Source organism: Microcaecilia unicolor, chromosome 1 (assembly GCF_901765095.1).
Source record: "Microcaecilia unicolor chromosome 1, aMicUni1.1, whole genome shotgun sequence".
Taxonomy (NCBI): Eukaryota; Metazoa; Chordata; class Amphibia; order Gymnophiona; family Siphonopidae; genus Microcaecilia; species Microcaecilia unicolor.
In genome coordinates, this window is record NC_044031.1 from 18987593 (window position 1) to 19005772 (window position 18180).

General features: G+C 48.8%; 2 protein-coding genes across 3 annotated transcripts in view; one reads left to right on the plus strand and one right to left on the minus strand.

Annotated features, from left to right (window-relative positions):
- Positions 1-18180, minus strand: part of LOC115459803 (zinc finger protein 271-like) — a 258826-nt gene that overhangs the window by 101822 nt on the left and 138824 nt on the right. The gene's annotated exons all lie outside the window — the stretch shown is intronic.
- LOC115463476 (gastrula zinc finger protein XlCGF26.1-like) overlaps positions 1-18180 on the plus strand; it is a 53529-nt gene that overhangs the window by 5038 nt on the left and 30311 nt on the right. For both annotated transcript variants that reach the window (XM_030194018.1, XM_030194026.1), the window contains exon 2: positions 5942-6068. In XM_030194018.1, the coding sequence (XP_030049878.1) occupies positions 5942-6068 (127 nt within the window). The remainder of the gene's footprint in view (positions 1-5941; positions 6069-18180) is intronic.

Genomic DNA, 18180 nt, shown 5'->3' on the forward strand with positions numbered 1-18180 from the left:
TTATGCTGCTAGAGCCTGCCTGGCTTGGTTACAGCAGGCAGTGGAACAGCCCGGTGATGGAGCGGAGACCTTATCTGAAGTGGCTCCGCGGATGGAGTCGGCCTTGTCCTTTTTGGCTGACGCCCTTTATGATATGGTCAGAGCTTCGGCTAAACAAATGGCTGTAGCAGTGGCGGCTCGCCACACTCTTTGGCTACGACATTGGGCGGCGGACATGTCCTCTAAGCAAAGGTTGGTGAAGTTGCCCTTTTCAAGGCCTTCTCCTGTTTGGTGAGGAGCTGGAAAACATTGTTAAAGGCCTGGGGGAGTCCAAACCTCAGCGCTTGCCCGAAGAGTGGAGGAGTGGCCTAGTGGTTAGGGTGGTGGACTGTGGTCCTGGGGAACTGAGGAACTGAGTTCGATTCCCACTTCAGGCACAGGCAGCTCCTTGTGACTCTGGCCAAGTCACTTAACCCTCCATTGCCCAATGTAAGCCGCATTGAGCCTGCCATGAGTGGGAACGCGCGGGGTACAAATGTAACAAAAATAAAAAATAAATAAAAGATAGGCCGAAGCCTTCCTCTAAGGGTCAGGCGGTCCGCTCCTCTTACAGACCTCGCTTCTGTGAAGCTAGAAGGTACCGCCCGGGGCGTGCTGCTGGGTTCACTTCTCGTGCCCGCTTTCAGCAGTGAAACTCCTTTCGCTCGGACAAATGTTCCGCAGCTGCTGGTTCTAGGCCTGGAGTTCAGGGGCGACCCTCTCAATGATGGTGCGCCGGCCCCCTCCTCGTTTCCTGTCATCGGAGGAAGACTTTCCCTCTTTTTCGAGGAGTGGGCCAAAATCTCCGCAGATCAGTGGGTCTTGGACCTGATCAGAGACGGATTCCAAATAGAATTTGATGCCCCGGTGAGAGACGTGTTTGTGGAGTCCCGATGCGGTTCTGCCACCAAACGGCGGTAGAGGAGACTTTGCACAGTCTGTGCCAGATAGGGGCTGTGACCCCGGTGCCTCCCGCCGCACAAGGTCTAGGCCGCTACTCCATTTACTTTGTGGCGCCACGAAAAGGCAGGCCTTTTCGCCCGATCCTGGACTTAAAAGAGCTGAACAAGTCCTTAAGAGTGCGGCATTTTCACATGGAAACCCTGCGCTCCGTCATTGCGGCGGTACAGCCAGGAGAGTTTCTCACGTCTCTGGACCTGAAAGAAGCTTACTTGCACATACCAATTTGGCCCCCGCACCAGAAGTTTTTGCGGTGTTGGGAAAACATTTCCAGTTTCGGGCCTTGCCTTTTGGCCTCGCCACAGCTCCCCGAACCTTCTCCAAGGTAATGGTGGTAGTAGCTGCTTTTCTCAGAGGAGAGGGTATCTGGGTTCACCCGTACCTAGACGACTGGCTCATCAGAGCAGACTCAGAAAAAGAGAGTCATCTAACTACAGCCAGAGTGGTTTCTGTCCTTCAATCTCTGGTCTGGGTTGTCAATATGGCCAAAAGTTACTTGACCCCCTCGCAATCTCTAGAATATTTGGGGGCCAGGTTCGACACAACCTCGGGCTATGTGTTTCTTCCCGAGCAAAGGCGGTGCAAGCTTCAGAATCAGGTCCGTCTGCTCCTGAGGATGCCCTGCCCGCGAGCTTGGGACATTGTCCAGCTGTTGGGATCGATGACGGCCACCTTGGAAGTGGTGCCATGGGCGAGAGCGCACCCGAGACCTCTACAGTATTCTCTACTTCAATGACTGTCTCCAGTATCTCAGGATTATCAGTGCAGACTTTCTTGCCTCCCTGCAGCCCGCCTCAGTATGGAGTGGTGTCTCTCGGACAGCATGTTGCGGCGGGGAATGCCGCTGGTGCTCCCCGATTGGTGCTTAGTGGTGACAAATGCCAGCCTGAAGGGCTGGGGCACGCATTGCCAAGGGAAGCATGCCCAGGGTCTGTGGACGCCCGACTAGTCGGGGTGGTCTATCAACCGCCTGGAATTGAAAGCGGTGTTTCTGGCTCTTCTGGCCTTTCAAGTGACCCTGGAAGGATTGGCGGTCTGAGTGATGTCGGACAACACGACAGCAGTGGCCTACATAAATCGACAAGGCGGCACTCAGTGCAGAGCTCTAGCCGCGCAGGCCGAACAAATTTGCCACTGGGCCGAGCTGCATCTACAGTTTCTGTCAGCAGCTCACATTGCAGGTCAGAGCAACGTGCAAGCCGACTATCTAAGCAGGCATCAGATTGATCCAGCGGAGTGGGAACTAGCAGACGATGTATTCCTGCAGATATGTGCCAAATGGGGCAAGCCAGGGATGGATCTTATGGCGACCAGTTCCAATGCCAAAGTCCCGTGCTTCTTCAGCAGACGGAGGGATCCTCGCTCTGCCGGGTTGGATGCTTTGGCTCAACCCTGGCCCCTGGGCTTGCTGTATGTCTTCCCTCCGTGGCCCTTGATAGGGCGAGTGCTCCTGCGGATTCGGCTGCATCCAGGAGAAGTGGTGCTCATTGCCCCGGATTGGCCCAGGAGGCCTTGGTATGCGGATCTCCAACAGATGCTGTTTGGAGGTTCCTTTTCCGTTACCTCTGGTTCCGCACCTGTTGTCACAGGATCCGGTGACCATGGAGGACACCTGCCGTTTTGGTATTATGGCTTGGCGATTGAGAGGGCGCAATTGAGAGACAAAGGCTACTCAAGGTAATTTCCACTCTCCTCTGCAAGCACTCCACTTCTGTGGCTTATGCCAGGATTTGGTGCCAGTTTGAAGTCTGGTGTGTTTCAAGAGCGCTTTCTCTGTTGCGGGCTCCTGTCTCGCCGATTCTGGACTTTTTGCAGGATGGTGTACACAAAGGCTTGGCCTATAATTCCCTGCGGGTGCAAGTGGCAGCATTGGCCTCCCTGCGTGGCAAGGTTGAAGGCGTGTCCTTAGCTGCTCATCCAGATGTGGCACGGTTTCTTAGAGGGGTGCTTCGGCTCTGTCCTCCCGTGCGGGCACCTTGTCCTGCTTGGAACCTGGGGTTAGTGCTGAAGGCCCTTCAGGGGGCTCTCTTTGAACCGCTTCGGCATGCTTCAGAGAAAGATTTGACTCTGAAGGCCGTTTTTTTAGTGGCCATTACCTCGGCGAGGCGAGTGTCAGAGCTCCAGGCGCTGTCCTGTAGAGACCCTTTTCTGCAATTCTCAGAGTCAGGGGTAATGGTTCGGACCGTGCATTCCTTCATGCCTAAGGTGGTTTCAGCGTTTCACCTAAACCAGCCTGTTTTTCTTCCCTCCTTTGTTGAGGAGGAGTTTCCAGATTCATTTGGGCAGTTGCACCTTTTGGATGTGTGCAGGGCTCTGTTGCAGTATCTGCGAATTACAAATTCTTTCAGGACCTCTGATCATCTTTTTGTGCTGTTTGCAGGTCCTCGCGGAGGGTCTTCAGCGTCTAAAGCCACTATTGCCCGTTGGCTCAAAGAAGCTATCTTTTCAGCATATCTGCTGTCTGGCCGGGCTCCGCCTGCAGCCTTTAAGGCACACTCCACAAGAGCAATTTCCTCTTCCTGGGCGGAAACTGGAGCACTATCTCTTCAGGAGATTTGCAGTACTTTAACATGGGCTTCTAAGCTCTCTTTCGCCCGACATTACAGGCTGGATGTGGCTGCCAGGAGGGATGCGCGTTTTGGAGCACAGGTGCTAGCGCATGGTATGGCTTGTTCCCACCCTATTTAGGGATTGCTTTGTTACATCCCATACGTAATGGCTTCATCTTCTTGATGACAAGGAAGGGAAAATTAGGTTCTGACCTTGGTAATTTTCTTTCCTTTAGTCATAGCAGATGAAGCCATGAGCCCTCCCTGTATGATTGTCTGTATTGCAGTGATTCTGATTTCAGGTGCTGTTCTTGTTTCCTGAAGTTATATTCCTTCCTTGGGGAGTCGGAAAACAGTCTTCAGGATTCTTGTTACAGTTATAGGAGGATGAGTTCATTCCCTCCAGGAGGATGCAAGTATTCCCTCCGTTTATACAAAGTGGAGGACGAGTTTATTCCCTCCAGAAGGATGAGTTCATTCCCTCCTTTTTTGAGTTCATGCCCTTGTTAAGGGGCCATCGTTCGCTATGAGGAAAGTTCATGTTATTCCCATTGCGGTTTGCCATACTGCTTTGGAAGCTTCAAATACTGAAGAGGCAGTGGAGCTAGCAGGCCATGAGGCACTGTGAAAAGTTGAGTGCTCTCTATCTCCCCCTGCTGGTTGATGGACACAACCAATATGTAATGGCTTCATCTGCTATGACTAAAGGAAAGAAAATTACCATGGTAAGAACCTAATTTTCCCATTTTACATTTGGACCAGCCTAGTCTGCATAAGAAAATGGGACACAAGATAGGTAATTTTTTCCAGAGTCTAGAATCCATAGGAATGACAATATCTACCATACATAAAGCACTGATGAAGCATTGCCCACCTAAAAATTTCAGAGGTATCAAACAAAAGTGGGGAAAAAGAATCGGGGAAGACACTAGAGGGATGGGACGTAGACATTGAAGGGTATTCCGTCCCTTTCCATAGATGAGAGACTACAAGAATGTGGGTACCGGGTGATTATGCGGGCTTACATGTCAAGACAACAATGGGGGCACATAAACGTAACATGGGAGATGAAATGTGTTAAATGTGATCACACACCCCACACTCTATATCATGCCTTTTAGGGATGCCCGAGGGTGCGAGCTTTTTGGGGTCAGATTCAGAGGTTTATGGCCAAAACAATACAGGCACCAATAGGGGGGAGATGGGATCACTATGTGTTAGATACGCAGATGGCATTCAGGACAAGGGATGCCGGATCTAGGACATGGTGCCGCAAGGTGTGCTTAGTGGCCCGCAAAAGCATTTTACAATGGTGGATATCCCCTGAACCACCCACATATTAGCAATGGAGGAACCAAGTACATGAATTGACTCTATGGGAAGCAAGGGAGGCGAAAGGAATCCCAAAAAGGAAAAAGTATTTTATGTCAGTTTGGACCCAATGTATACAAGGGTTAAGTACACGAGGACGCAACTTGCTTCTAAACCTGCCGTAGACCTGAATAAAGGGCTAAAAGAAATACAATGTCTTTTCTCCGCGACGAAGGTTGGCACTAGGGGAAGGGGGGGGTCTATCTGGACTATAAGAGACCAAGTTCAGGAAGACAGGATGATAGTAGGGAGGGGAGGAATATGTAAGGTGGGGGGGGGGGGGGGGGAGGAGAGGGAACATAAAACAGTTGAGTAAATGTTTCATAATGTAATGGTTAAACAGAAGTCTTTGTTCTGATGAATGCCAGGAGGGCTACATAGCTATAGACAATCATAGAGTTGGCATTAGGAGAATTGTTGTAATGCAAAGAGCAGGAGAGGGGGGCTCAATGTCAGCAGTTACAAGAATGAGGATGGATCAAAGCACTTTGATACGACTGAGAGCATAGACATCTATTGGTTTATAAGTACTTGGAACGTTGGACATAGAAGAGAGGGAGGGGGGGAGGGGGGAGAAAATGGTTAAAAGCTTGATGACTGTCTTTCTTATTTTGTGGTTATTGTGTATACTGGGATATTTGAATTTTGTACATTCACTTTGTTGGAGGTGTTTATTTTGAATTGTCATCGATAAAAACGTTGAACCATAAAGATGATATCTATCAGAGATATTGGTCAGTTTCAGACCTTCTTTTAATCTCTCTTATCTGAAGGCCTTTTGTCAATATAGATAAAGAGGTCTACAGTACACTTCTACTTACTGGCCTTTTCCTAGGTCAGCTAAGCCAGCAATTTTCAGTAGCTCACTTAAGACAATTTCTTGCATTTCTGTGAAAAACATAAGTTTAATGTTCTCAGTTCCACAGATTCTAAATTAATATGCACCTAGCTGACTTTTTCCTGCTCCTTTGAGCACCGGCATTGGGAGATCCTGATGGAAGCGATGCAGAAGATTCAGAGTGTGTTTCTGCTTTGTATTTCAGAAGCGGTTCACATTTGAGGACATCGCTGTCTCTTTCTCCCAGGAGGAGTGGGAGTATTTAGATGAAGAGCAGAAGGAGCTTTACAGGGAGGTGATGAAGGAGAATTATCAGACTCTGATCTCACTGGGTAAGGAATAACTTTACATTTCTATTATCAGTGTTTGGGCATCATTATAAAGCCAAAACGTAAACGGAGAAAGAGCAAAAAAATCACACAGAAAATGAAATATAATAATACTCAAAAATAGAATTATGTAGAAGTGCTGTTGCACTCAAAATGATCACATCAGTGATCAAATAGCAATTGACAGTCTCCCATCACAAATTGGCACCTATTAATTATAGATTAAAAACAGAACCTCCAGTGTGTATATCCTGTTAAACCAGTCAAATATGTTAAAACTATGTAAACAGTGATATTGACTTTGAGCCATTACCTACCTGACTATTCCATCGGGAGCAGCCATCTTTCCACCCTCTAGACGTTCCCTAGTTCTTTGTAAGAACAGGACCGGTGGGAGGTGCAGACACTTGAACCTGCGTCACAGCTGGATGACATCAACATGACTCTCACAGATAAGGGCGTCTGCTCCTGAGACATCACACCAAAGGGACGTGCAAGTCATGCCCCCTTGTGCACCCCCTTCATTCGCAACTTTGCATAATTTTGTGTGTGACTTTTTGCTTTTTGAGAAGTTTTTATTATATTGTAAGCTAAGAATTAAGCGATTATTTTTTTGAGTTTATTAATTGTAGTATGTTTAAGATGAATTGGATTATGTTATACTGGATTAGATTGAATGGTATATTCCTGTTTATATCTCTGTTAATAGATGTATGAGGTAGAGAGTCTTAGAACTGTGCCAATAAGGGATAATTTGATTAATTGTTCATATTCAATGAACAGAGAAATTCCTAGAGGTATTTTGGAGAGAGGTTATAGGATTCAGAGAACCGGAACCCAACGTAGATGTAATTTGGTAAAAATTGCATGTACTAATCAGGAATCTGTTTCTTTTCCCGATACCTGATTTTTACATTCATTCACGATCTGTTGTTAGCAAGACTAATATTCTTATGGTCTTATTGGTAGAGAGTCAGTCAGGCTTTGTGTAAACCTGAACAGCATCCATCGGTGAACCTAGATTGAAGGATATTTGTCCCTCAGGCTACAAAATTGCTCATCTCCCTGGATCTAATATTGGGGTGGCAAGATTGCAGTCATACTTAGTTATTTTTAGAATTAAAGTTTTAGATTCTTTAGGTTCTCCATCATTGGAAATTATAGCGTGTGAAATTTCAGTTCCTTGTCATCAAGCAGATGCAGCCATTACAGGTGGGTTGTGTCCATCAACCAGCAGAGGGAGATAGAGAGCACACTTTTTTCAGTGCCTCATACCAGCTTGCCTCTCTTCAGTATTCTCTATCTCCCCTAGCAGAGTGGCTGCAGCTTCTTCGAGCTCCATCTAAAATCTGCCTGGAGGTTGCTCCTGTGCTTTTGCCAGTTGTTAGCAGGGGTGTTGGAGGCTATAGCAGATTCACTTTAAAGGCACATAGGTTTGCCCTTTCCCTGCCTTACCCATACCTCCGTGGATGTGGACACATTGCTTAGCTTTCCCTGTCCTTCCCCACCAACAGTGGATGCAGGCACATAGGTTCGCCCTTTCCCTGCCTTTCCCACTCACCTGAGCCTCCGGAGTTCTATTTACCTCTGCTTTCCTCACAGCGTTAAAAAAAAAAAAAAAGTTGCGTCGCGCTTTTGCGCTTAGACGCTAGAACAGAGGTTTTTCCTTGCCTTTTTCTGTTGAACCGTAGCTGTGATACTCGGTCCAGTGAGGTAAGAGTGTTTTCTGACTCCTCCGGGGTGGGCCCGCGATCGGGGCGATTTTTGTGCGAACCGCCATTTTGAATTTTACCGCCATTTTCGGCGATGGCTGCAGAGACAGTAAAGCGCTGTTCCAAGTGTGGCAAGCGCAGATCAGCAGCGGGGCTCTGTAAATTGTGCTGTACAGACGTTAGAGCCGGCCCGACCATGGCGAGCGATGATTCTTCGTGCTCTGAGCTGGCAGTGGGCGCCATTTTGAATTTACCACATGGCGCGACCTCTGCTGAGACGGAAAGTCATGAGCCCAGGGGGAGGCCTCGGAGTGAGGCTGATATGGCAGCTACTAGCCCCGGCAGAGATCCGGGTGCCCAGGGTGAGTTTTTCTCCCCTGATTTTGTCTTATTAATGCATAAAGCATACATGCTTAAAAGAGCTCTCCCACAAAGCCCGGCACGGGCCTCTTCTAATGCGCCCCCGGTGGATTCTAGCCTGGGTATGCCATCTGAGGCGTTATTCCCTGATAATTGGCAGAATATGAAGCTCAGAAGGGCTCGTTCTCCTTCAGAGAGTGTTGCACCTCCTTTTTCCCCCCCATGGTCGGGCGAGGATTCGGAGGACTCTGGCAGGCCTTCATGGTCTGAGGAGCCAGAGTCTGGTGCAGAAGTGACTCAGGATCTGGACGATCCCTCCGCAGTGAGGATTTTCCACCGTGATGAGCTGCCAGCACTTATTTCTGATGCCCTGCAGGTGCTCTCTGTTGAGGACCCTGCCAGTGGCACAGCCTCCTCTGTGAATCCTAGGATGGCTAGTACCAAAAAGCCTGCTCGAGCCTTTCCTTTGCATGACTCCATCCAAGAGCTTATTTCGGCTCAATGAGCTGACCCCGAGGGACCTTTGAAAGTTTCCAGGGCTATGGGGCAATTATACCCTCTGAGTGAGGAGCATATGGCTCGCTTTGCTATGCCTAAAGTGGATGCCCTAGTCACAGCTGTGACAAAGAGAACTACCCTCCCTGTTGAAGGAGGTGTTGCCCTGAATGATATTCAAGACCATAGACTGGAATCAGCACTTAAACGGTCATTTGAAATTGCAGGTCTCACTATTCGGGCGTCTGCATGCAGTTGTTATGCTGCTAGAGCCTACCTGGCTTGGTTGCAACAGGCAGTGGAACAGCCCGGTGATAGAGCGGAGCCCTTTTCAGATGTGGCTCCGCGGATGGAGTCGGCCTTGTCCTTTCTTGCTGACACCCTTTATGATATTGTCAGAGCTTCGGCTAAACACATGGCAGTAGCAGTGGTGGCTCGCCGTCTTTTTTGGCTACGGCATTGGGCGGCGGACATGGCCTCTAAGCAAAGGTTGGTGAAGTTGTCCTTTCAAGGCCTTCTCCTGTTTGGTGAGGAGTTGGAGAAAATTGTGAAGGGCCTGGGTGAGGCTAAACCCCAGCGCTTGCCCGAAGATAGGCCTCGGCCTTCCTCTAAGGGTGCGGCGGTCCACTCCTCTTACAGACCTTGCTTCCGTGAAGCTCGAAGGTACCGCCCGGGGCATTCTGCTGGGTTCACTTCTCGTGCCCGTTTTCAGCAGAGGAACTCCTTTCGCTCGGACAAACGTTCCACAGCCACTGGCTCAAGGCCTGGAGTTCAGGGGCGACCCTCTCAATGATGGTGCGCCGGCCCTCTCCTCGAGTCCTGTCATCGGAGGACGTCTTTCCCTCTTTGCCGAGGAGTGGGCCAACATTTCCTCAGATCAGTGGGTCTTGGACCTGATCAGAGACGGTTACAGAATAGAATTCGACGCCCCTGTAAGAGACGTGTTTGTGGAGTCCCGATGCGGTTCTGCCGCCAAACGGGCGGCAGTAGAGGAGACTTTACAAGGTCTGATTCAGATAGGGGCTGTGTCCCCGGTACCTCCCGCCGAACACGGCTGCGGCCGCTACTCCATCTACTTTGTGGTGCCGCAAAAAGGAGGGTCTTTTCGCCCTATTCTGGACTTAAAAGAATTAAACCAGTCTCTGAGAGTGCGGCATTTTCACATGGAAACCCTGTGCTCCGTCATTGCGGCGGTACAGCCAGGAGAGTTTCTCACGTCTCTGGACCTGAAAGAAGCTTACTTGCACATTCCAATTTGGCCCCCGCACCAGAAGTTTCTGAGGTTTGCGGTGATGGGAAAGCATTTCCAGTTCCGGGCCTTGCCTTTTGGCCTCGCCACAGCTCCCCGCACCTTTTCGAAGGTTATGGTGGTAGTAGCTGCCTTTCTAAGGTGAGAGGGTATTCAGGTTCACCCGTACCTGGACGACTGGCTCATTCGAGCAAACTCTGCTGCAGAGAGTCAGCATGTAACAGCCAGAGTGGTCTCAGTACTTCAATCTCTGGGCTGGGTCGTCAATTTGGCCAAATGTCACCTGACCCCACTCGCAGTCTCTAGAATATTTGGGGGCCAGGTTCGACACAGCCTTGGGGTATGTGTACCTACCCGAGCAAAGGCGGTGCAAGCTTCAGAATCAGGTCAGTCTGCTCCTGAGGATGCCCCGCCCGCGAGCTTGGGACATTGTCCAGCTGCTTGGATCGATGACGGCCACCATGGAACTGGTGCCCTGGGCAAGATCGCACCTGAGACCTCTACAGTATGCTCTACTCCAAAGATGGTCTCCAGTATCTCAGGATTACCAATGCAGACTCTCTTGGCTCCCTGCGGTCCGACTCAGCATGGAGTGGTGGCTCTCAGACAGCATGCTGCGGCAAGGAATGCCGCTGGCGCTCCCCGATTGGTGCCTAGTGGTGACAGATGCCAGTCTGAAAGGCTGGGGCGCACATTGCAAGGGGAAGCATGCCCAGGGTCTATGGACACCCGAGGAGTCGGAGTGGTCCATCAACCGCCTAGAGTTGAAAGCGGTGTTTCAGGCGCTTCTGGCCTTTCAAGTGACCCTGGAAGGATTGGCTGTCAGAGTGATGTCGGACAACACGACAGCAGTGGCCTACATAAATCGACAAGGCGGCACTCAGTGCAGAGCTCTAGCCGCGCAGGCCGAACAAATTTGCCACTGGGCCGAGCTGCATCTACAGTTTCTGTCGGCAGCTCACATTGCAGGTCAGAGCAACGTGCAAGCCGATTATCTAAGCAGGCATCAGATCGATCCAGCGGAGTGGGAACTTGCAGACGAAGTGTTCCTGCAGATATGTGCCAAGTGGGGCAAGCCCGTGATGGATCTAATGGCGACAAGCACCAATGCCAAAGTCCCGTGCTTCTTCAGCAGACGGAGAGATCCTCGCGCGGCGGGGTTGGATGCCCTGGCTCAACCCTGGCCTTCGGGCCTTCTGTATGTGTTCCCTCCGTGGCCCTTGATAGGGCGAGTGCTCCTGCGGATTCGGCTGCATCCAGGAGAAGTGGTTCTTGTCGCCCAGGAGGCCTTGGTATGCGGACCTCCAACAGATGCTCGTAGAGGATCCCCTTCAGTTACCTCTGGTTCCCAACCTGTTGTCACAGGGTCCGGTGACCATGGAGGACGCTGGCCGATTTGGTCTTATGGCCTGGCGATTGAGAGGGCGCAATTGAGAGGCAGAGGCTATTCCAATAAAGTAATTACCACTCTCCTGCAAGCCCGCAAGCGTTCCACTTCCGTGGCTTATGCCAGGATTTGGCGCCAGTTTGAAGTCTGGTGTGTTTCCAGTGAGATCACACCCCTGCGGGCTCCTGTCTCGCCGATTCTGGACTTTTTGCAGGATGGTGTACAAAAAGGCTTGGCCTATAATTCCCTGCGGGTGCAAGTGGCAGCGTTGGCCTCCCTGCGTGGCAAGGTTGAAGGCGTGTCTTTAGCTGCTCATCCGGATGTGGCACGGTTTCTTAGAGGGGTGCTTCGGCTCCGTCCTCCCGTGCGTGCGCCTTGTCCAGCTTGGAACCTGGGGCTAGTGCTGAAGGCCCTTCAGGGTGCTCCCTTTGAACCGCTTCGGCGTGCTTCAGAGAAAGATTTGACACTGAAGGCCGTCTTGTTAGTGGCCATTACTTCGGCGAGACGGGTGTCAGAGCTCCAGGCGCTGTCCTGTAGAGACCCTTTTCTGCAGTTTTCAGAGTCCGGGGTCACGGTTCGGACCGTGCCTTCCTTCTTGCCTAAGGTGGTTTCAGCGTTTCACCTAAACCAACCTATTTTCTTGCCCTCCTTTGTTGAGGAGGAGTTTCCAGAATCTTTTTGGCAATTGCACCTGTTGGACGTGCGCAGGACTCTGCTGCAGTATCTGCGACTTACTAACTCTTTCAGGACCTCTGATCTTCTTGGGCTGAAACTGGAGCACTCTCTCTTCAAGAGATTTGTAGTGCAGCAACATGGGCTTCTAAGCTTTCTTTTGCCCAACATTACAGGCTGGATGTGGCTGCCAGGAGGGACGCACATTTTGGAGCGCAAGTGCTGGCGTGTGGTGTGGCTTGTTCCCACCCTATCTAGGGATTGCTTTGATACATCCCATCTGTAATGGCTGCATCTGCTTGATGACAAGGAAGGGAAAATTAGGTTCTTACTGTGATAATTTTCTTTCCTTTAGTCATAGCAGATGCAGCCATGATCCCTCCCTGTCTGATGCTATCTGCTGTAAATCTATTTCAGGTTCTGTTCGTGTTTCCTGGAGATTCTGTCCTTGGGAGAAAGTCGGGAAAACAGTCTTCAGGATTCTTGTTCAATTAAAGGAGGATGACTTAGTTCCCTCCAGTTTCATGTTTTGGAGGATGAGTTTATTCCCTCCAGTTATGTCTCAGTGGGGAATGAGTTTATGCCCTCCGGGAGGATGTTTCATTTCCTCCATTCTGAGTTAATGCCCTTTGTTGTAGGGCCATCGTTCGCTGTGAGGAAAGCTTATGTTATTCCCATTGCGGTTTGCCATACTGCTTTGGAAGCTTCAAATACTGAAGAGGCAGTGGAGCAAGCTGGTATGAGGCACTGAAAAACATGTGCTCTCTATCTCCCTCTGCTGGTTGATGGACACAACACATCTGTAATGGCTGCATCTGCTATGACTAAAGGAAAGAAAATTATCACGGTAATAACCTAATTTTCCCATGTCCGTGTTCACTATCTAGTAATAAGGTTAGGGTGGCCCTAGAATGTTGATGTCCATATATGGGCAAAATCCTCTTCTGGATAATGCCCATATATGGACATCTGACACCTAACAGTAATACCTCGGCAGCCATTTTGAGAAATGGAATCAAGGAGGGAGTGAGTAGACATCACGTCTGCCGGTAAGCTTGGGTAATCTATCGGGAAAGGGAGAGGTCTGACGGGTGGATATTTTGGGGATTTTATCTTGGGGGGGGGGGGGGTTTGATAACATATAGGAGGATTTCTCTGTAGATTCTTGAATTGGAGGAGATCTGCCAGAGGGGGGGTGTGAACCAGTGTGGCTGCTGCCATGTGAGGGGTGTGTGTGGGGGGAAGGGGGAATTTGATGTTGCTCGGAGGGTGTGCATGAGCTGCATTGATGCTGGTAAGGAGGTGTACATGGTGGGAGGGAGATGTTTGTCTGGGGTCCTTTCCAGAGGGAACAGCAATTTTAGAAAGGGGGGATGTATGTTTGTTTCCCCCACATTCTGCTTTATAAAGTCACTGCTCCCTCTGTACGTGGAGGGACTTTGGTCCAGCACCTGCTTATCAGGAGGCTCTGTTTGGCAGAATCTCCTATAAAATAGTATGGGAATTCTTCACGTTTTGTCTTGAATGCTCCTCTCCACGTAAATGTGCGCTAAAATGGGGCTGCATGCGTTTAAGCTGTAATATTTTATTTCATCACAAACACCTCTGAAATGGGTAGTAAACCATCCCGAGAAAACAGGGGCCTTGGTGGAACATAATTTTGTCACATATATGTACTGCCAGCCTCAAGAGTAAAATTGTAAAGGTCAGTGACACAGTCGGCAGGAAACAGGATGCTGTTCTGGATCATGATGGACCTTTGGTCTGACCTAATATAGCACTTCTTGTGTTCAAGCAACAAAATAGAGGGAGATGACAACACAGCACAAACAACACGCCAAAGAAAGCCTAGTCATTCACAAGAAAGGGTAGAGGAAGCAAAATGTATTGAAAACCTGGCACAGCCCGTGTTTGACAAAATGCTTTTGTCAGGGGAAGCAGTGAAATTCAGTTCTTTATCACTGAATATCTTTTGTGCAGACCTCTGGTGCAGTTATTTCACTGACATTCAAGCCACATCGTGTCTTCAGTAAATTTTGCTTCCTCTACCTCTTCTTGTGGCCGAGTATGCTTTCTTTGGTGTGCTACAACGAAATCTACCAGAACCTCTTCCTCCAAGGGACACCTCACTTCGTTCACCCCTTCCCCCTCCTCAACAACTACCCCAAATAACTTCTTAGGCTCATTTGCAGAGGTCTTAAGTCAGAGCATAAGACTAGCCATACTGGGCCAGACCAATGGTCCATCTAGCCCAGTATCCTGCTTCCAGCATTAATCAATCCAGGTCACAAGTACCTGGCAGAAACCCAATTAGTAGCGCCATCCCATGCTACCAATCCTGGGCAAGCAGTGGCTTCCCCCATGTCTATCTCGATAACAGACTATAGACTTTCCTCCAGGAACTTTTCCAAACCTTTCTTTAAACCTAGATACATTAACCGCAGTTACCACATCCTCTGCCAGTGAGTTCCAGAGCTTAACTATGAGTGAAAAAATGTTTCTGTTTGTTTTAAAAGTATTTACATGTAACTTCATTGAGTGTCTCCTGGTTTTTGTCCTATTTGAAAGATTGAAAATCAATTTACTTCTACCCGTTCTACACCACTCTTTGCTTGTAGATCTCAATCATATCCCCCCTCAGCCGTCTCTTTTCCAAACTGAAGAGCCCTAACCTCTCTAGCCTTTTCTCATATGGGAGGAGTTCCATCCCCTTTACCGTTTTGGTCACTCTTCTTTTAACCTTTTCTAATTCCTATGTGTCTTTTTTGAGATAAGGAGACCAGAACTGAATGCAGTACTCGAGCTGAGGTCACACCATAGAGCGATACAGAGGCATTATATGCAACCTTTTAAGTCCCCCTTACTTTTTCATTGCCTTTCTCCACTGAATCTTGGAAAGGCGAAGGGGTTTGATATATCACTTTTCTGTGGTTCAGGAGATAACATAAGAGCATAAGCGTTGCCATACTGGGACAGACCAAAGGTCCATCAAGCCCAGTATCCTGTTTAACAGTGTCTAATCCAGGTCACAAGTACCTGGCAAGATCCCACAACAGTAAACCAGATTTTAGGCTGCTTATCCTAGAAATAAGCAGCGAATTTTCCTAAGTCCATCTTAATAATGGCTTATGAACTTTTTTCTTTTAGGAAATTATGCTAACCTTTTTTAAACTCTGCTAAGCTAACTGATTTTACACATTCTCTGACAATGAAATCCAGAGTTTAATTATACATTAAGGGGCCCTTTTTCTAAAGGGTTGGCATGTGGCAAGCGGTAGGTCTGTCCCCCAGCGCATGGCCATTTCTTGTTGTCAAAAGGACAGCCTTTTACCCGCTGCAGTTAAAGGGGGCCTCAGCATATGTTTTAAAAGTATTTACATGTAACTTCATTGAGTACGTTTGGGAAGCTTGCCAGGTGCCCTTGGCCTGGATTGGCCGCTGTCGTGGACAGGATGCTGGGCTCGATGGACCCTTGGTCTTTTCCCAGTATGGCATTACTTATGTACTTATGTACTAAATGCATGCGCTGACGCTAGTTCAGGCCCCCTTTTAATGCAGATTAGTAAAAGGACCCCCGAATGAAGAAATATTTTCTCTGATTTGTTTTAAATTTACAACTTTGTAACTTCATTGCATGCCTCCTAGTCCTAGTATGCTTGGAAAGAGTAAACGATTCATTTCTACCTGGTCCACACCTCTCAGGATTTTATAGACCTCTATCATATCCCCCCTCAGCCTTCTGTTCTCCAAGATGAAGAGCCCTTGCTGCTTTAGCCTTTTCTCATAGGGAAGTTGTCCCATCCCCTCTATCATTTTTGTCGCCCTTCTCTATGACTTTTCTAATTCCGCTTTATCTTTTTTGAGATGCAGATACCAGAATAGCACACAGTATTCAAAATTCGGTGACACCATGGAGCGATACAAAAGCGTTATAACATCCTCGTTTTTGTTTTCCATTCCTTTCCTAATAATTCCTAACATTCTATTGCATCTCAAAAAGGATATAGTGGAGTGAGAAAAGGTACAGAGAAGGGCGACGGAAATGATAAAGAGGATTGGACAACTTCCCTATGAGGAAAGGCAAAAGCGGCTAGGGCTCTTCAGCTTGGAGAAAAGATGGCTGAAGGGACATACAGTGAAACCTTGGTTTTCATCGATAATTCGTCCGAAAACTATCGACGAAAACCGAAACCGACGAAAACCGAGGCAACAAGCAATTTTTCTTTTAAATGAATAAAAGAGACTAATGTATAGAATAAATGAACATTTAACATGGCATTTACCTTTCTGAAGACTCTTCTTGGTGTATGGAAGATGGAGAGAGAGGAGCAGAGATTATTGTTTGGAAGGGGGATCCCCCTCCACAAGGACACTATCTGGGGGGGGGGGGGTCACTTCCCTTCTTATTCTTTTGCCACTAGGACCAGCTTCTGGGGGGGGGGGGTCACTTCCCTTCTTGTTCTTTTGCCACTAGGACCAGCTTCAGAGTCTGTGGACCCATGCAACACAAGAAACGTGTCCAAAGAGGTTTGTTTCTGTCGCCTCTTTAAGATTTGCCTAAAATGGGGCAACACATGATCACTGAACAAGTTGCAGACATGGCTTGCAACAGCTTTGTCTGGGTGATTTTTCTCCACAAACATCTGTACTTTACTCCACATGGAGAGGATGTCCTTAATCTCTGAAGAAGGCACATTCTCTACTGTTTCTTCCTCATTATCCGAAGCATGTGCCGTCTGTTGCACTTCTAGTTGAAGGTCTTGTAGCTCTTCAGTGGTGAGTTATTCTCTGTGGTCATCCGCCAACTCTTCCACATCCTCATCACTCACCTCCAAACCCATGGAATTACCTAAATGAACGATTGACTGCACAACATGTGTAGGGTCATCAGGTGAAGGATCTAACCCTTCTAAATCTCTCTCATGCACACATCCTGGCCATAATTTCTTCCATCCACAGTTTATCGTCCTGGATGTCACTCCCTGCCAAGCCTTATCTATGAGGCTGATGCAGTTACTACTACTACTACTACTTAGCATTTCTATAGCTCTACAAGGGTTACGCAGCTCTGTACAAGTTAAAACATGGGGAAGGACAGTCCCTGCTCAAGAGAGCTTACAATCTAAAGGTAACAAGCTATGTAGTCAGTGTAGGTATCATGAATGGGGAAGGTGGTTAGGCGCCAAAAGCAATGGAGAAGAGATGGGCTTTGAGTAAGGACTTGAAGATGGGCAGGGAGGGCACATGGCGTATGGGCTCGGGGAGTCTGTTCCAGGCATAAGGTGATGCGAGGCAGAAGGGGCGGAGTCTGGAGTTAGCGGTGGTGGAGAAGGGTACAGATAGGAGTGATTTGCCTGAGAGCGGAGGTTACGGGTGGGGACATAGGGGGAGAGGAGGGAAGAGAGGTAGTGGGGGGCTGCAGATTGAGTGCATTAGAAGGTCATTAGGAGGAGCTTGAACTGTATACGGTAGCGGATCGGGAGCCAGTGAAGCGACTTGAGGAGAGGGGTGATATGAGAGTATCGGTTCATGCGGTAGATAAGACGTGCGGCGGAATTTTGGACAGATTGAAGGGGGGATAGGTGGCTAAGCGGGAGACCAGCGAGGCGAAGGTTGCAATAGTCAAGACGAGAGGTAACGAGTGAGTGGGCGAGGGTTCGGGTGGTCTGTACAGAGAGGAATGGGCGGATTTTGCTAATATTATAGAGGAAGAAGCGACAGGTCTTAGCTGTCTGCTGGATATGGGCAGAGAAGGAGAGGGAGGAGTCGAAAATGACTCCGAGATTGCGGGCTGACGAGACGGGGAGGATGAGGGCGTTGTCAACAGAGACGGAGAGTGGGGGAAGAGGAGAGGAGGGTTTGGGTGGAAAGACAAGGAGCTCAGTCTTTGCCATGTTCAGTTTCAGATGCTGGTTGGACATCCAGGCGGCGATATCTGAGAGGCAGGCCGAAACTTTGGCCTGGGTTTCGACTGTGATGTCGGGAGTGGAGAGGTAGAGCTGGGTGTCATCGGCATAGAGATGGTACTGGAAACCATGTGATGAGATCAGCGAGCCCAGGGAAGAGGTGTATATCGAGAAAAGAAGCGGTCCAGTTCAGAATGTTGAAATGGTTTTTCCAGAACTCTCTTAAGGACAATTCTGTATCTGATGTCACCTCAAAGCACCTTTGAAACAATGCAGTTTCTTGAAATTGGAAATGACATTCTGTTAGCCGAGTTTGGGTGGCAGAGCCAGTGGC